The sequence below is a fragment of the Malurus melanocephalus genome, unplaced genomic scaffold (genome assembly GCF_030028575.1).
Source record: "Malurus melanocephalus ecotype Western Australia unplaced genomic scaffold, MMel_1.1 scaffold_86, whole genome shotgun sequence".
Taxonomy (NCBI): Eukaryota; Metazoa; Chordata; class Aves; order Passeriformes; family Maluridae; genus Malurus; species Malurus melanocephalus.
Window position 1 is genome coordinate 1,338,086 of NW_026623318.1, and position 15,457 is coordinate 1,353,542.

General features: G+C 58.2%; 2 protein-coding genes across 2 annotated transcripts in view; one reads left to right on the plus strand and one right to left on the minus strand.

Moving 5' to 3' along the window:
* The first annotated feature begins 128 nt into the window (after positions 1 to 128).
* Positions 129 to 12,000, plus strand: CCM2 (CCM2 scaffold protein). Its single transcript, XM_057367881.1, has 10 exons — positions 129 to 405; positions 5,484 to 5,657; positions 5,931 to 6,014; positions 6,374 to 6,557; positions 7,034 to 7,170; positions 7,937 to 8,072; positions 8,493 to 8,550; positions 9,278 to 9,413; positions 10,151 to 10,289; positions 11,121 to 12,000. The coding sequence occupies exons 1-10, from the start codon at positions 376 to 378 to the stop codon at positions 11,393 to 11,395; spliced, it is 1,353 nt and encodes a 450-aa protein (XP_057223864.1). The 5' UTR covers positions 129 to 375; the 3' UTR covers positions 11,396 to 12,000.
* A 985-nt stretch (positions 12,001 to 12,985) lies between these two features.
* The window catches only part of NACAD (NAC alpha domain containing), a 5,614-nt gene continuing 3,142 nt past the window's right edge, over positions 12,986 to 15,457 (minus strand). Inside the window, exons 2-9 of the mRNA XM_057367966.1 lie at positions 15,333 to 15,440; positions 14,866 to 15,042; positions 14,702 to 14,790; positions 14,543 to 14,626; positions 13,996 to 14,142; positions 13,793 to 13,924; positions 13,290 to 13,412; positions 12,986 to 13,122 (exon numbers count right to left, since the gene is read on the minus strand). Of these exons, the coding sequence (XP_057223949.1) occupies positions 13,108 to 13,122; positions 13,290 to 13,412; positions 13,793 to 13,924; positions 13,996 to 14,142; positions 14,543 to 14,626; positions 14,702 to 14,790; positions 14,866 to 15,042; positions 15,333 to 15,440 (875 nt within the window). The 3' untranslated portion in view covers positions 12,986 to 13,107. The remainder of the gene's footprint in view (positions 13,123 to 13,289; positions 13,413 to 13,792; positions 13,925 to 13,995; positions 14,143 to 14,542; positions 14,627 to 14,701; positions 14,791 to 14,865; positions 15,043 to 15,332; positions 15,441 to 15,457) is intronic.

A 15,457-nucleotide genomic window follows, 5' to 3' on the forward strand; every position in this document is an offset into this window, starting at 1 on the left:
TAATGGTGATGGGCGTGTCCTACAGGGTACACCAATGGAGGGCGTGGTTTCAATGCGGGGTGGGCTCGGCTTGCGGATCGGACGGTTTGGCGCAGGCGCATTGCTCTCGTCTCCCCCCGGCGGCGGGGCGATGACGTCACGGGAAGGCGCCGCCCAACATGGCGGCGGGACTGAGTCGCGGGCGCTGAGGCGGCGCCGGGACCGGGACCGGGACCGGGACCGGGAGCGGGGCCGGGAGCGGGATCGGGATCGGGAAGCGGGGCTGGAGCGGGAACCGAGTGGGCCATGGCCGCTGCCGCTGCGTGCTGAGGCCTCGCCGCTCACCCGGGCCGGGATGCCCCGGGGGGGGCCCGGGCCGCCGCCGCCGCCGGAGCCATGGAGGAGGAGGGCAAGAAGGGCAAGAAGGTGAGATCGGGGGGTCCGGGGCAGAGGGACAGCCGGGGGTCGCGCTGTGCTACCCCGAGGGTCGCTCAGCCCGGATGGGGGTCGGCCCTTTTCCCGGCCCTGAGCCCTCCCGGCGGTGCCCGATCCCCTTCCCGGAGCTTTTTCAGAGCCCATTCTCGGGAATTGCCCAGCTTCCCCTTCTCTGGCGAATCTGCCTGGCTCCCCTCCCTGGGGATCTACCTGGACCCCCCACCCCAAARCCTCCCGATGTGAATGTCTTTGAGGAGGTTATTAATTGATGGGGCTGTTAATTATGGAGCGATTAATTTATGTGTTTACTAATTTRTTTAAATTATTATTGATGCCAATTGATTTAACTTATACATCTATGAATTTGTGCCTTTATTATGTCTCCGGGTCTCAGCAGCTCCAGCCGTGCCTGTGTTGCCCTAATTTCTCTCCTTTAAACCCATGTCTGTGTCCCCTGGGAGAGGCTCAGCCAAAGCCAGAGCTGCTCCACACACCTGGAGCATGGGGATGCATTTGATCYCATAATTTTGGGGAGAAATTGTTTTTTTTTTGGGAGTCCCTGGCCTCACAGGGATCCCGGGAGGTGGCAGTAGGTTCCTGGTGAAGCTCTGCCTGGAGCTGAACAAAACATTCCCAGAATGAGTAAAATTTAATGGGTTTATTGTGGGAATTGCCCTCCAGGCTCCTCAGATAGTCAGATTTGGGAATTATATCCCCATGATGGCATCAGGTGACCCTGGGAGATGCTGCAGGAGCAGCAGCACCAGTGAGGGAGCAGTTTTTCACCTGGAGACGGGATGGTCCTGCTTTTGGGAAGAAATCAGCTCCCGAGGCTCCAGGGGCTTTTCGGCTGTGTCTCGCCTGTTCCTTGGGGTATCCTGGCACTGGGAAGAGTCTGGATCTTTCCCTCCTTCCCTTCCCCAGGTACACATTGGGCCGGTCCCCCCAACCCTCTTATCCCATCAGTCTTCCCTCTGATCCCTAAACCCTCCTCATGGCCCTTTTCCAGGGMTGATCCCACACTTTCCAGTCTCTCTACTACTGATAATCCCAGACGTGGCCACTCCAGTCTCTCCATCCCACTTTCCTGCTGTGTTTTGGATGAAGACAATTCCCAGGGCTGATCCYGCATTTCCCAGTCCGTCCTGTACTGGTGACTCCCACTGTGGCCACTCCAGTCCCCTGCTCTTGTTCCTGATCCCAATGGATCAGGAGCTTCCCACATCCCTCTGGAGCGGGGCTGAGCTGTGGCCTTACGGAGCTTCCTTGGAGCAAGTTTTCCACCATTTTGGTGGTTAATTAACCCTTGGAGCTGCTGCCTGTGGATCGCCATTTAACCTGGATAATTTGGATACGGAGACAGGAAGATCCATCTTTGTATTCCTCACTCTCAGGGAAAACTCTTCCTCCTTTTCCCACTCTGTAGGTCATTCCAGCAGCATTCTGAACCGAAGTAAAGGAATTGAATTCTCTCAGTGCTGAGCCAAAGGGATTTCAGGGCAGGTTTGGTTGGGATGAGGAGGTAAATCCCAGCCCGGCTTTGGGGCTGAGTCCAGCTTTGGGTAAAATATGAACAGGTTTAAACTGGAACCCTGGAATTCCTTCCAAGAGTTCATGTTCCCTGGATCTCACTTGTGGTTATTGCAGTGGGAATGTAGGGCTGCGTCCTGAGGTTTGGGGTGAAACACTCCTTTCCCTTAAATTTTGTGAGGCAGGATGGATCCGTCTGGAATTCCAGCTGGGCCCTGGGAACCTGCCCTGGGCTGGAAGGGTTGGTGTCACACGGGGAGCCTCAGGTCAGGATGGATGCTCCCAGGGTGCTTATTCCCTGGAAGAAGAATGGGTGGAGGTGGATTTTCTGCTGCTCTGACTGAAATCCATACAGTGACTGCTGATGATCCAAAGCTTGCACGGTTTCCCTCCGGGAGTTCTCTGTGTAATCAGCTGTTAGTGTGGAATTCCTGGTTTTTCCAGCTCGGGAATGCCCTGGATCACTGAAGTTGGTCCCACTTGCCTCTTCCAGCAACTGCCTCAGCATTTCCCTCCTAAAACATGGAGTTGTTGAGATTGGAGCCGGATCTTTGGGGGAAATTCTTCTTGAACTTCCTTTATTATCCCAAATATCCAGCCTTGTGCCGTGGGCTGGGCTGATCCCCAACATGGGCAGCAGGGGAGGGGAAATTCTGCCCCTCCCAGGTAAGCTCCCACCTGCAGAGCTGCCCCAGCCCTGTGGCCAACAGCACAGGGATGTGGAGCTGCTACAGAGAGCCCAGAGGAGAACACGGAGCTGCTCCAGGGCTGGAGCCCTTCTGCTCTTTGTGGGGCCAAATAAAGTGGATTTTGGCGCATCTGTGCTGTGGGATGCAKGGGGGATGCAGATGTGCTGGTATTTGCTGGGAGATGGGGAATGGGGGTGGTACATGAACTTCCACAAATCCAGGKTGCTCCAAGCCGCATCCAGCYTCACTTTGGACACTTCCAGGGATCCAGAGGCAGCCACAGCTTCTCTGGGAAATCCATTGCAGTCTCTCCCCACCCTTTCMGGGAGCAATTCCTTCCCAATATCCCATCCATCCCTGCCCTCTGGCASTGGGAAGCCATTCCCTGTGTCCTGTCCCTCCATCCCTCRTCCCCAGTCCCTCTCCAGCTCTCCTGAAGCCCCTTTAGGCCCTGCAAGGGGCTCTGGGCTCTCCCTGGATCCTTCCCTTCTCCAGGTGAGCACCCCCAGCTCTCCCAGCCTGGCTCCAGAGCAGAGGGGCTCCAGCCCTGGGAGCAGCTCTGGGGTCTCCTCTGGACTCTCTCCAGCAGCTTCTGGGGGAATGAGTCCTGGTTCCCATTCCCAGGATGGCCTTGTCCTTCTCAAACCCTCTTGCAGGTCTTGGAGTGCTGCTTCTCCATCCACCCTCCTTCTTCAGGGAATTGTAACCTCATTCCCAAATTTGCTTTGCAAATGGGAAACATAAAACTTTTAACAGAATCTTGGAATGGTTTGGATTGGAGRGACCTCAAGGATCATCCAGCTCCCCCATGGGCAGGAAYACCTTTCACTATCCCTGGTTACTCCCAGCCCTGCCCAGCCTGGCCTTGGATGCTTCCAGGGATACAGGGGCAGCCACAGCTCTGGGCAGGAGAAAGTTTTACAGCCCMTGGACTCAGTGGGTCTTGGGATCATTAAGACTGGAAAGGCCTCTGGGAGCAGCATGTGGGATCCAGCCAGGTGTCGTAACAAAACAACTCTGAACTTGGAAGAGAAACCAGGGCTCAACYTCCCTTGGGATGGGGATATTTCCCTCCTGAGTGTGGTAATGGCAAAGGGTGAAGGATTTGGGGAGTTTTTAGGGGTGCAGGAGGCGAGATGAGAGCAGGGAATGGGCTCTTACCCCAGCCCCGGTTCCCTCCCCAGCTCGATCTGTCACGTGGGACAGAGGAAGCTGTGCCTGTGGCACTTCCTGGTCCCAAGCACCTCAGTTCCGGCACCCCCAAAACGAGAGGAACAGCCCCTGCTCCCCCCAAAGCCCCCGCGGTTCCCCYGACCTGGCTTGGGCCTGCTCTCCTGCTGGGAATTCCATGGAGGACGAGGTGGGTGTTGGAATTTGGGAAGCCCCAAAAAGCAGAAGTTGTTTCAGGCCGTGTTACAGMCAGAAGTGCCTCTGCCTCAGATTTGGGGTCCCAGTTCCTCCTCCAGGACAGCCAGCAGGGTGTGGGATCATCCCAGCCCTMCGGCTGCAGCTACATCCTTGAGGGAAAAGGGGTTTTCTGTGGATTGGGGTAGATCTGGATCCTGCCTGGTGGAGGGGGAAGTGTCTGGGTATGACCTTGATCCCAGAGGCACATTGCTGCATTTCTCTGCTGAAAGATTCCTATGGATTTGGATCCTTAGGCATTGGTAGGCAAAATTTCGGATGGRACATTCCTGAGATTGGAGAGTTCTCAAACCTTTGCTCTTGGTAAACACACCTGTTGTGTCCAGGATTTCCTTCTCTCTGGAGTCCCAGCCCCTTGGCAGGATTATGGAATATCCCAATCGAGGATCATTGACTCCTCCTGGATGCTCTGTGTAGAGGTGGATGCTTCCTGAAAATCCACACTGCTTCTCCTGTGGCTGAGCTGTGGAGCTGTTTCCTCTTCCATTTGTCCTATAAGGTCTCTCTATTTTTATCTCCCTGCTCCAAGGGATGTTTTTCYAGGCTGGGCTGTCCCCAAAGTCCGTGTTGTTCCTTGTAGTCCATTGTCCCAGGAGCCCTTCCTTGGTTTAGATAATTAATTTGCCACCAGAATCAGGTTCTCTGCCCCTTCATATCCCACATCCTTTCTCTTGCCCACGAGGATCAGGAACACCGGGATGTGGTTATCCTGACGGGTGGGAAGCACAAGAATTCCACCAGGAATGGGACATTGGAGTCACATGTCCAAGGAGTTCTGAGATCCAGCCATGAATCTGTCTGCTCCACCATTTCATGTGGTAAACCTGGAATTGGAGCAGTTTGGGGATGTTCCCACTCATTTATCTGGTGTGGAGCAAGGTGGGATGCACGTGGCATTCCCATGTTGATGCCAAAGGACAGCTGGGAGCCCCCATGTTCACTCCAGYAGTTTTCCAAATGTGGCATTTCAGGAGCCATCAAGACCCATTTTCCCAAGGAATTCTGYTTTCTAGGTAATTTCTCCTGATTTGGGATCTCCTTGGAGCATTCCTGCCTGTTTTTTGCCATTCCTTGTTGAGTTGCCACAGCAGATCCTCAGGGAGGTACAAAACCATTGAGGATGCCTCTGGATCTGCTTTTCACCTGGAATATAAGAGTTATATTTCTCTTACCTGGAAGGTTGACCGTAGTGACTTTGGGGGAAAACCACCATGTTTTTGTAGTGGTAACATTCAGCACTCATATTGTGTCCCATTAAAAGGGTTTTCTTTGGAAAACCATGGATTTATAGCTCGAAACGTGGCGTGTCCATGGGGCAAAAACAGCAGGATGGGATTAAGGGGTGCCAGGCAGGAGGGGCTGCCGGACCCCCTGTTGCCAAATCCCTTTCTCAYCCTGATCCTGGTGTTCCCGCTCTCTCCCCAGCCTGGAATTGTGTCTCCRTTCAAGCGAGTGTTCCTGAAGGGGGAGAAGGGCCGGGATAAGAAGGCGCAGGAGAAGGTGACGGAGCGGCGGCCGCTGCACACGGTGGTGGTGTCACTTCCCGACCGCGTGGAGCCCGACCTGCTGCTCCATGACTACATCGAGAAGGAAGTCAAGGTATCTACAAAGGCCCTGTTCATTRGGAATTCCATCCCAACATCCCTGCTGGCAGTGGAAACCCATTYCCCCTTGTCCCAAGTCCCTCTCCTGCTCACCTGAAGCCCCTTTAGGCACTGGAAGGGGCTCTAAGGTKTGTCTGGARCTTTCTTTTTTCCAGGTGAACATTCCCACCTCTCACTCCAGGTTTTCTTTGGACCATGTCCATGACTCATTCTGCCATGTCCAGGATSATGTCCATGCTGTGGTAACTGTTTGGCTCTTCTCTCCCAGTATTTAGGGCAGCTCACCTCCATCCCAGGATATCTGAACCCCTCCAGCCGCACGGAGATCCTGCACTTGATCGACAATGCCAAGGTGAGCACTCAGCTGCTCCAGGAGCCCCAGCGGRCAAAAATCCAGGCTCACGGACCTTCCTCAGGGCTGGGGCCTCAGCCAACTGCTGTCTTCCTCTGGCTGTTCCATGGATGGGAGGGAAAGCTGTTCCCAAAGGGGAAACATCCCTGGAAGGGTGATGAGGAACTGGAATGGATTTTCTGGAGAAGCTGTGGCTGCCCCATCCATGCAAGTGTTCCAGGCCAGACTGGATGGGGAACAACCTGGGATAATGGAAGGTGTTCCTGCTTGTGGCAGGGAGCTGGATAATTCTTAAKGTCCTTCTAATGCAAACACCAAACCATTCCACGACTAATTCCATATGAATACCTGTGTTCCAGAGAGCCCACCAGCTCCCGGGACAGCTGACCCCAGAGCAYGACGCCGTCATCAGCCTCTCTGCCTACAACATCAAACTGGTGTGGAGGGACGGGGAGGACCTGATCCTCAGGGTGCCCATCCATGACATYGCCTCCGTGTCCTACATCCGGGATGATTCCGCACACCTGGTTGTGCTCAAGACAGGTGAGTTGTGGCCATGGAGTTGGGATTGTCCCCRTGGGGGCCAGGCTGGATTGGGCACAAAGCCACCTGGCACAGTGGAAGGTTTTCCTGACCATGGCAGGGGGTGGGGCTGGATGGTCTTTCCAGCCCAAAGCATTCCATGARGATTCCATGATGCCTCATTCTGTGTCCTGAGCAGCTCTGTGTGTGTCACACCATGCAGGTTTGGGAACAGGGGGCTGGGGAGTGCTGAGCCAGGGTTTTATCTGATTACAAACCCCATGGACAAGCTGTGTAATAAAGGAGTGAATGTTTCATGGGCTGGAATTCTGGTGATGGAATTCTGAGCTGTGAAAACAGCCAGACAGCTGTCAAAACCAGCTCCAATTTGGAGGCTTTTCATCCCATTCTCCTGCTTTAGGGCTCTTCCTCACCTCCAGGACTCCTTCCTGTTCCCTCCCTGCCCTGCTTTTCCCTCACCTCTCCTCTCCCCTCAGCTCAGGATCCCGGGATCTCACCGAGCCAGAGTCTGTGTGCCGAGAGCTCCAAGGCGCTGACGTCAGGATCGCTGTCAGAGAGCGCCGGGGGGCCCCTGGAGTCCTGCTGCCTGGTGATCCTGGCCACAGAGAACAAGGTACAGCTCCCRCTCCTGCTTGGAAACCATGGGAACACCTCGGCATGGTCTGAGAGTCACTGGCATTGCTGGGAGGTTTCTGCCTCTTGGGTGGAGCCACAAACTCCACAGTGGCCAAGTCCTGTGGTGTGTCCAGATCCTTCCCTGCTCCCACACCTCATGGGACACAAACATGCCCAGAGATAGGGATGCCAGGTGTGGTTGGGYATTGCTGAAACACCTGAAAGGGGAGCCCTGATCTCTGTCCCARCCCTGGGACACAAGAGGGTCTCCAAGAATAGTTTCTCTTGGTCCCTGTTGCCCAGAGCCTTCTGCAGCAACACAAAATCCAGGAGGACAATCCCACAATGGGGTTTTGCTGATCAGGGTGYTTTCCCTGTGCTGAGCTGGGAATTTGTTTCATCCAGTGTCTGGATCTAGGGATTCCAGTCTCAATCCTCTCTGATCTCTGCTGAGGGTGGAGTTTCACTCCCCTCATTCCCAGCTCTGGCACTCCCTGGGGCACTTGCACCTCTCTGGGATGAGCCAAAATTCCAGGGCGATGCACAGCAGAGCCTCAGCACAGAATGTGGGGGCTCCCGAGTTGGTGCTGGAGCATCCCAGCTCCCGCTGCCSGGTGGAAGAGGGCTGGGATGCTGGGAGGGTGACGGATTTGGGGTCTGCACATTCCCTGTCCTCGTGGGGGGGCAACACCCATCCCGTGGTGCAGAAGAGGGAGGGGGATGTCCCTCCACAGGTTCTGCCACRGCTCCCTGCTCATTCCCAGGTGGGTGCCGAGGAGCTGTGCTCCCTGCTCAGCCAAGTCTTCCAGATCGTTTAYACCGAGTCCACCATTGACTTCCTGGACCGCGCCATTTTCGACGGCGCCTCGACGCCGACGCGGCACCTGTCCCTGCACAGCGGTGTGTCCCTCCTGCTGCTTTCCTGGGCCTGCTCCCCATACCCAGCACCTCTCCAAGGCCAGAGACACCTGCAAACACGAGTGGTTGAGGTTGGAAAAGCCTCAGAGATCCCCGAGCCCACCCAGTGCCCAGCACTGCCAAGGCCACCACTGAGTGTCCCCAAGTACCACATCCACCGGGATGGGGAACCACCCCCGCCCCTGGGCACCCTGTTCCAATGCCCTGTGAGGGAATCTTCCCAAGACCCAACCAAAACCTCCCCTAGCTCAACCTGAGGCTGTTTCCTCTCGTTCCACATCACTCATTCCCAGCATCTCCCCTTCTGGCCAAGTCAGAAATCACTTCTTGTCACTCCTGACTCGGGAACTCACTGAGTTTGTGCATCTCACATTCCATATCCCAAATTTTTCCCCCCTGCAGATGACTCTTCCACCAAAGTGGACGTGAAGGAGCCCTTCGAGGCAGACACCAGCACTTTGTGAGTGATCCATGGCCCCTGGAGCTGGGATTAACCCGGATTCACTGCCATCAGCGCATCGGGAGGCTCAGCTGAGCCCTGCCGGGCCTCGGGGGGGGTTGGCACAGATCCTGTCCGGGCCTGGRTTGTTCTGCCCTCAGCATTCCAGGGAGAGTCACATCCACAGCAAGCAGGCCCTGTGTCAGCCCAGTGCAGGGTCACYAGCTGGAGTCCAGCTGGACCTGGGAGAAGGGTATTCCCCAAAAGCTTGTTCTTTGGGAAACTTTTGCCTTCTGGGTCACTAAAAACATTRACAATGTTTGTGGAATGAAATCCCAACACATAAACCATTGGTTAACATGGAGGGATGCTTTAGGAATAGCTAATACAGAGGGGTACTTTAGGAATGTTTAGCATGGAAGAATTATGAACATTATTGAAAATTGTACATTTAAGCCCAAAGTGCAGACTTTAGGCATTTTTCCCTGTGTTATTCCCAATGAGGAAGCACCCTAATTCTCCACACAGGGCTCTGTTGTCACTGTCACCAAAGCAATGTTCGGTTCCTTGGGAGTCTCAGGGTGCCCTCAAGAGCTGGGGGCTCCAGAATCAGGGAGTATCCTGGGTTGGGTGGGACCYCAAGGATCAGAGTCCAACTCCTGGCCCTGCACAAGCCACCAAAAATCCCACCRCCACCTCCCCACCCATCCCAAGGGGCTCCAGAGAACTCACCYGTGTTGGGTGTCAGTTCCTTTGCAGACACTTTGGAAGCAGGGGACACCTCCCCATCCTTCTCGGCGCGCCCGTCCCCACACGTGACCACAGCGAGTGAGAGYGAGCTCAGCACCACGGCCACCGAGCTGCTCCAGGACTACATGATGACGGTGGGATTTGGGATCAGACCCCGCAGTCAGGAGTGGGGAGTGGAAGAACAGCTCTTCCCAGCCAGACTGGGCTTGGGGGCGTTGATCATGGGCTCATGTCGTGGAATCATGGAGTGGGTTGTGTGGGAAGGGCTGTAAGGATGATCCAGTGCCACCCTACCATGGGCAGGGGCACCTTCCACTATCCCRGGGTTGCTCCAAGCCCCATCCAACCTGTCCTTGAKCACTTCCAAGGATCCAGGGACAGCCACAGCTTCTCTGGGAGACCCATTCCACCCCCTCCCCATACTCTCAGCCAGGAATTCCTTCCCAATATCCCATCCATCCCTGCCCTCTGGCAGTGGGAAGCCATTGCCCAGGTCCTATTCCTCCATCCTTCCATCTTCTGAAGCCCCTTTAGGTCTTACAAGCGGCTCTGAGCTCTCCCTGGATCCTTCCCTTCTCCAGGGGAACACCCCCAGCTCTCCCAGCCTGGCTCCAGAGCAGAGGGGCTCCAGCCCTGGGAGCAGCTCCATGTTCTCTGGATTCACTGCTTCTCCCACAGGATCATCCCTCCCGTTTCCCTTTCCCACTGTCCAAGTCCCCTCATGTTTGGAGACTCCACACATGACAGTCCCAGTGACCCCCACAGCTCATCCCTGCTTTCCCATCGGGTTCCTGGCCATTCCAGCACCATTCCCAAGCCTCCCATCCCCCATTCCCAAGTACGTGGTGCCATGAGGGCCATGTCCCCGCAGCTCCGGACGAAGCTGTCCTCGCAGGAGATCCAGCAGTTCGCCATGCTGCTGCACGAGTACCGCAACGGGGCCTCCATCCACGAGTTCTGCATCAACCTCAAGCAGCTCTACGGGGACAGCAGGAAATTCCTGCTCTTGGGTGAGTGCGAGAATGGCTCCCGAGCCAGGAACGTGGCACTGAGAGATGGCATCAAGGGGTGGGGGGCACAAGGAGCTCTTGGGGTGTCACCACGAGAGGAGAAACATCCCAGTCCATCTCTCCTGTGAAGATTCCTCATTCCTGAGGGCAGCAGATCCATCTATCCCAGCTTCAGTCTTCCCCTGGAGCTCTTCCCTGCTCCCACCTGGCTGTGAGGCACCTGGGAACCTCATCCGGAACCAGGCGACCTAATGCAGACCTGGGAACGTCTCCCAAACCTAGAAACCTCCTCCAGAGTCAGGGATATTTAAACAACCTGGCCTACTCTGTCCTAAAAAAAGGGCAGGAATACAAAACCCTCGCAGGACAGGAGAAGTGTTTGACTGCACGTGGGGCCTCTTACCTGGCCTCTGATATCCAAGGAAAAGGAATCAGGAATTTAAAATCCCCACAGGATAGGAGTAGTGTCTCTCACATGGGCCTGCTGGCCCTTGGGGATTTCAAAGGGACAGGACAGATGTCCCTGATTGGACAAATTATTGGGATAAGCTCAGCAAAGCCGAGCAAGATGCTGGGTGAGGAATTTGATCCTTTGGAGCTTGGAAAATTGCACTTGAGCTGGATTTTGCCCTAACTGAGCAGTAGCTGCAAGTCTTGGGTGCAAATGAATGGGGGATCCTGGAGGTCCCTATCCCTCCCAGAGAAACTGCCAGGCTCTCCTGGAAATCTCAGGGTCCCCAGCAGTGCCACGCAGGTGAGGAATCCCCACAGATACCTGTCCCGGGCTCTCACCGTGCCCCAACCCGTGTCCCTGCTGTGTCCCGGCTCCAGGCCTGCGACCCTTCATCCCGGAGAAGGACAGTCAGCACTTCGAGAACTTCCTGGAGACCATCGGGGTGAAGGACGGCCGCGGGATCATCACCGACAGCTTCGGGCGCTACCGGCGCTCCCTGGGCGCCACCTCCGCCTCCAATGGCACCGGCGCTGCGGGCAGCTCTGACGAGCAGTCGGTGCCCTCGGAGGAGGACGAGTGGGACCGGATGATCTCCCACATCAGCAGCGACATCGAGGCCCTGGGCTGCAGCCTGGACCGGGACTCGTCCTGAGGGAGCCYGAGAGTCGCAGCTGCTCCCGTGTGGAACGCGGGGCTGCCCTCGGGAGGGACACAGAGTTAGCCCCAGGGGGAACGTGGGGCTGCCCCCCGTGGGGACATGGAATATGGAGCTGATTCCAGGGGATCCCAGGACACAGAGCTGCCCCTGGAGGGACCCTGGAGCTTCCCTAGGAGGGGACATGGAACATGGACCTGCCCCGGGAGGGCTCTGGAACTGCSCTTGGAGAGACCCAAGAACACCAATCTGTGCCCTCATGGAGATCCTGGAACGCGGGGCTGCCCTCGGAGGGATCCCGGACCCGTCCCGCCGGATTTGGGGTCTCCGGCAGGATGTCTTCACTGCCCCAGCTCTGTTAACAGCTCCAGGGGTTCCCTCTGGTTCCCAGGGCTCCAGCTGGAATTGGGGACAGATCTGGATTTGGATTTTGGGGACAGGTCTGCTCCCAGAGGGACAGATCTGCTTCTGAGCACCCATGTTTGCTCTCGAGGGATCTCCCGGGCATTGGGATCTATTCCCGAGGGGCCGGATCCGCTTCCCCCGTTTACAGTTTGCACAGCGGATCCCCCAGCACTGCCCCCCAATGAAGTTCTACCACAATGTGAATATTTTCACCCTCTCATTTGTGGTGGTAGAACATTCCAGAACGTTCCAGCTCCCTCAGTAGGGGATTCCTCATGGTCACCACCCCCCTCCCCCAGCATCCCAGGGGTCCTGGTGGGGACAGGAGATGAGGGGGGCTGTTGGAGCTGAACCAGGGCCCCCCCTCTATCTGCACCTCCCGGGGGGCTCCCACCCTGGGCAGGTTCTCCAGATGGGCCCGGGGTGTCTCCAGTTACCCCACAGCCACACCTGGGGGCTTTGTCCCCTCCCCACCTCCAGAGCCAGATGCTGACTCAGCAGTTTGGGGATCCAGCACCTCCAGCACATTCCAGAGACCTTGGGCCCAAATTCCCCTGAGCTCCCAGTGCCTGTAACCCCTCTGCACCCAGCACTGCCCAGTTCACCGCTGCCCTCACTGGAGTGCCCTCAGTTCATCCCCACCCTCACTGCTGAGTGCCCCCCTTCACTGTTTCCCCACAGCCATACCCCGCTCTGAGCTCTGCTTCCCACTGGCTTTAYTGGTGTCTCCCTAATCCATACTGGTGACCTCCCCCCTTCTCCCAGGGGTCTCCCAACCCCTCCTCCCCCTACAATTCAGATGTCCTGGGGACTCACCTGGGGRCGTCTCTTCCCACAGCCCTTCCCATTCCAACACCAGGAAAATGGGGAGCAGGAAAGTGGGGGCAAGGAGGAGGATCCTGRGACACCAGGGATTTGGGCCCCAAGAGTTCCCTCCCTTCCCAGCCTTTGGAGCTGGAGGGCTTCGTTCCCATCCCAGGTCTCTGCCCTCCAGATCTGGAGGGGAGGGGGATATCTCTGATTCCCAAGGATGTTGGGAGCACCCTGGGGTGTCACCACCCCCCAAAACCTGTCCTTCCACCTTCCCCATCCAGTTACACCCCCAGGCAATGCCCTCCATCCCACTGCTGGAAGAGGGGCTTCCCAACCCCCCAAAATCAGGCCTGGGAGGCAGAGTGCAATCCAAGGGGCGCAGGAGGCCTTTATTGAGCAGTTCCGGGGGGCAGGAGGAGGATGAGGGGGCAGGAGGAAGGATTTTGGGGAGCTCTGTGCATCTATACAGGGGGCCGGGGCACCCCTGAGTGCTACATGGTCAGTTCCTGTGGGAGAGAGGGGAGAGTCAGGAATTGTGGGGTTACGGCCCCAATTCCCACTGGGAAAAGGGGGGGGGGGTCACAGCCCCAATTCCCGCTGGGAAAAGAGAGGGGGGTCACAGCCCCAATTCCCGCTGGGAAAAGAGAGGGGGGGTTACAGCTCTCCCACTCACCATGATGGCATTGACGATGTCGTTGTTGTTGTGCCGCAGTGCCCGCACAGCCTTGGGACGTGACACGTTGGCCTGGGCCATCACCAGCTCGATGTCCCGCACCTCCAGCCCTGTCTCATCCACCTAGGGTGGGGGACACAGTGTTGCCAACCCCCCCGTGGCACCCACCCAGCCCTGAACGCCAGGCATCCCTCTGCACCCCCTCCCGGGACACAAAACCTTGACCTGAACCATCCCCAGCTCAGCATCCTGCACCTCCCATCCCAACGGGGCACAGCAGTGTCACCCATCCCGTGACACCCCCCTGACACCCTGGGTGTCCCTCTGCACACCCCCCGGGGGACCCTCAGCACCTTCTCTCAGGACACAACACATTGACCAGAGTCACCCCCTGCTCCACATCGTGCACTCCAGCCCTGCCCCATCCACCCTGGAGGGTCACAGCACTGTCACCCCCTTGGGACACCCCCCCAGGGGTCACTCAGAGCCCCTCCAGTACTCACCTCCTCCTCCTCCTCGCTCTCCTCCTTGATGGCCAGCGCAGGTGCGGTGTCGGTCACGAGTGCCGAGTGCTCCAGGGGCACCTTGAACTTCTCAGCCGCTGCCTTGTGCACTTGTTGGGACAGGTCCTCGATCTGTGGGGCACACAGGGTCACCACAGCCATCCCCGAGCCAGGAGCTCCCTCCCAAGRCCCCCCGAGCCCACCTTGGCCTCCCCAAAGACRATGTAGATGTCGGACGCGGGGCTCTTGAAGACGTCGGGTTTGGAGATGACGAACAGGATGTTCTTGGATTTGCGGATGGTGATGCGGGTGACACCATGGATCTGCCGCAGCCCCAGCTTGGACATGGCCTGAGGGGCCGGGGGTATGGGGTGACCCCCTGCACCTCGGCACAGCATCCGGGAGATCCAGCACCCCCCATAACAGCCAAAATCCCCGGGGTAACAGGGAAAGTAGCGTGGCCAGGACAGCCCCCCCAGCCCACAGTGGGGACCCCCCAGAGTCCCACCACAATGTGGCCCAGAGACGCCCTAGAGTGGCGACCTGACCCTCAGCACCCCGGAACTGATCTCCCCAAACCACAGGGTGGGACAGGGACCTCCAGTGTGACCCRGGGACCCTGCAAAGTGTGGACCTGCCCCTTCAACACCCCACRACTGAACCCCAAACCCTGGGATGGGACAAGGGACCCCAACCCTGTGGGGGCTCCCCAGCCCCACAGGGACCACCAGCTCCCCACGGAGCCCCCACCTTCCGGGCCTTCTTCTCGCTGCGGCTCTGCTTGGCTTTGCTGAGTGGTTCCTCTCCAGGGCCAAGGGCGTGGCTGAGGGGCACCTGCCGAGAGTGGGGGGTCAGTGGGGACCCCACTCCCTCAGGGGTCCCCACCACCCCCGACCCCTAAAACCCCACCTGGGGCTGGGCAGGGGACGGCTCTGAGCCCTCGGGCTCCTCCAGCTCTGGGATGGACTCGTCGTTGCTCTCGGACTCGTTCCCGGACCCTGTGCAGAGGGAGGGGGGTGAGAGGGGCCCCCCGGACGTCCCAAAGGTGGGTGTACCCCAGGGACCCCCCTCACCTCGGTGGTTGGGCTGGCAGCGCTGGGGGGCCGGGGGGGGCTGGGGGGCCTCGGCCTCGCTGGACGAGCTCGATTCCGACTGCAGAGACCCCCGGGGGGGACCCCGGCCTCCCCCAGCCCCCGGGGCCCCTGCCCGGCCCCGGGGCTCCGGCTCCTTCTGYGGGGAGGGCTGGGGGGCTGTGAGGGCAGAGGGGTGAGCAGGAGAGCCCCCAAAACCCCTCTGGGGGTTCAGCCCCTCCTGCTCGCACCCTTCCCCCACCCTGGGCCCCCCCAAAGGCACCCCCACACCCCCGGGTGCTCACCCTGTTCCCATGCAACCCCCCCCATGGCAAGGAGAGGTGCTGAGCTAGTGGTGCCCCCAAAACCCCCCCCATTGAGCTGAACCCCCCAGGGGTCCCCCAAAGGCCCCCCCGCGGGCAGTACCCACCCCAGTCCCACAACCATGGGGGCTCTGGGGGCTCTCTTACCTTCGAGGTGCTTCCTGGAGAGGGGCGGCCCCTGGGGGGCCTCCTGGCTGCGGGGGGGCCCGGCAGGGGCCAGGGCGGCGGGAGGAGGCACTTGGCTGAGTTTGGGGGGTGCAGGGCAGGGGGGC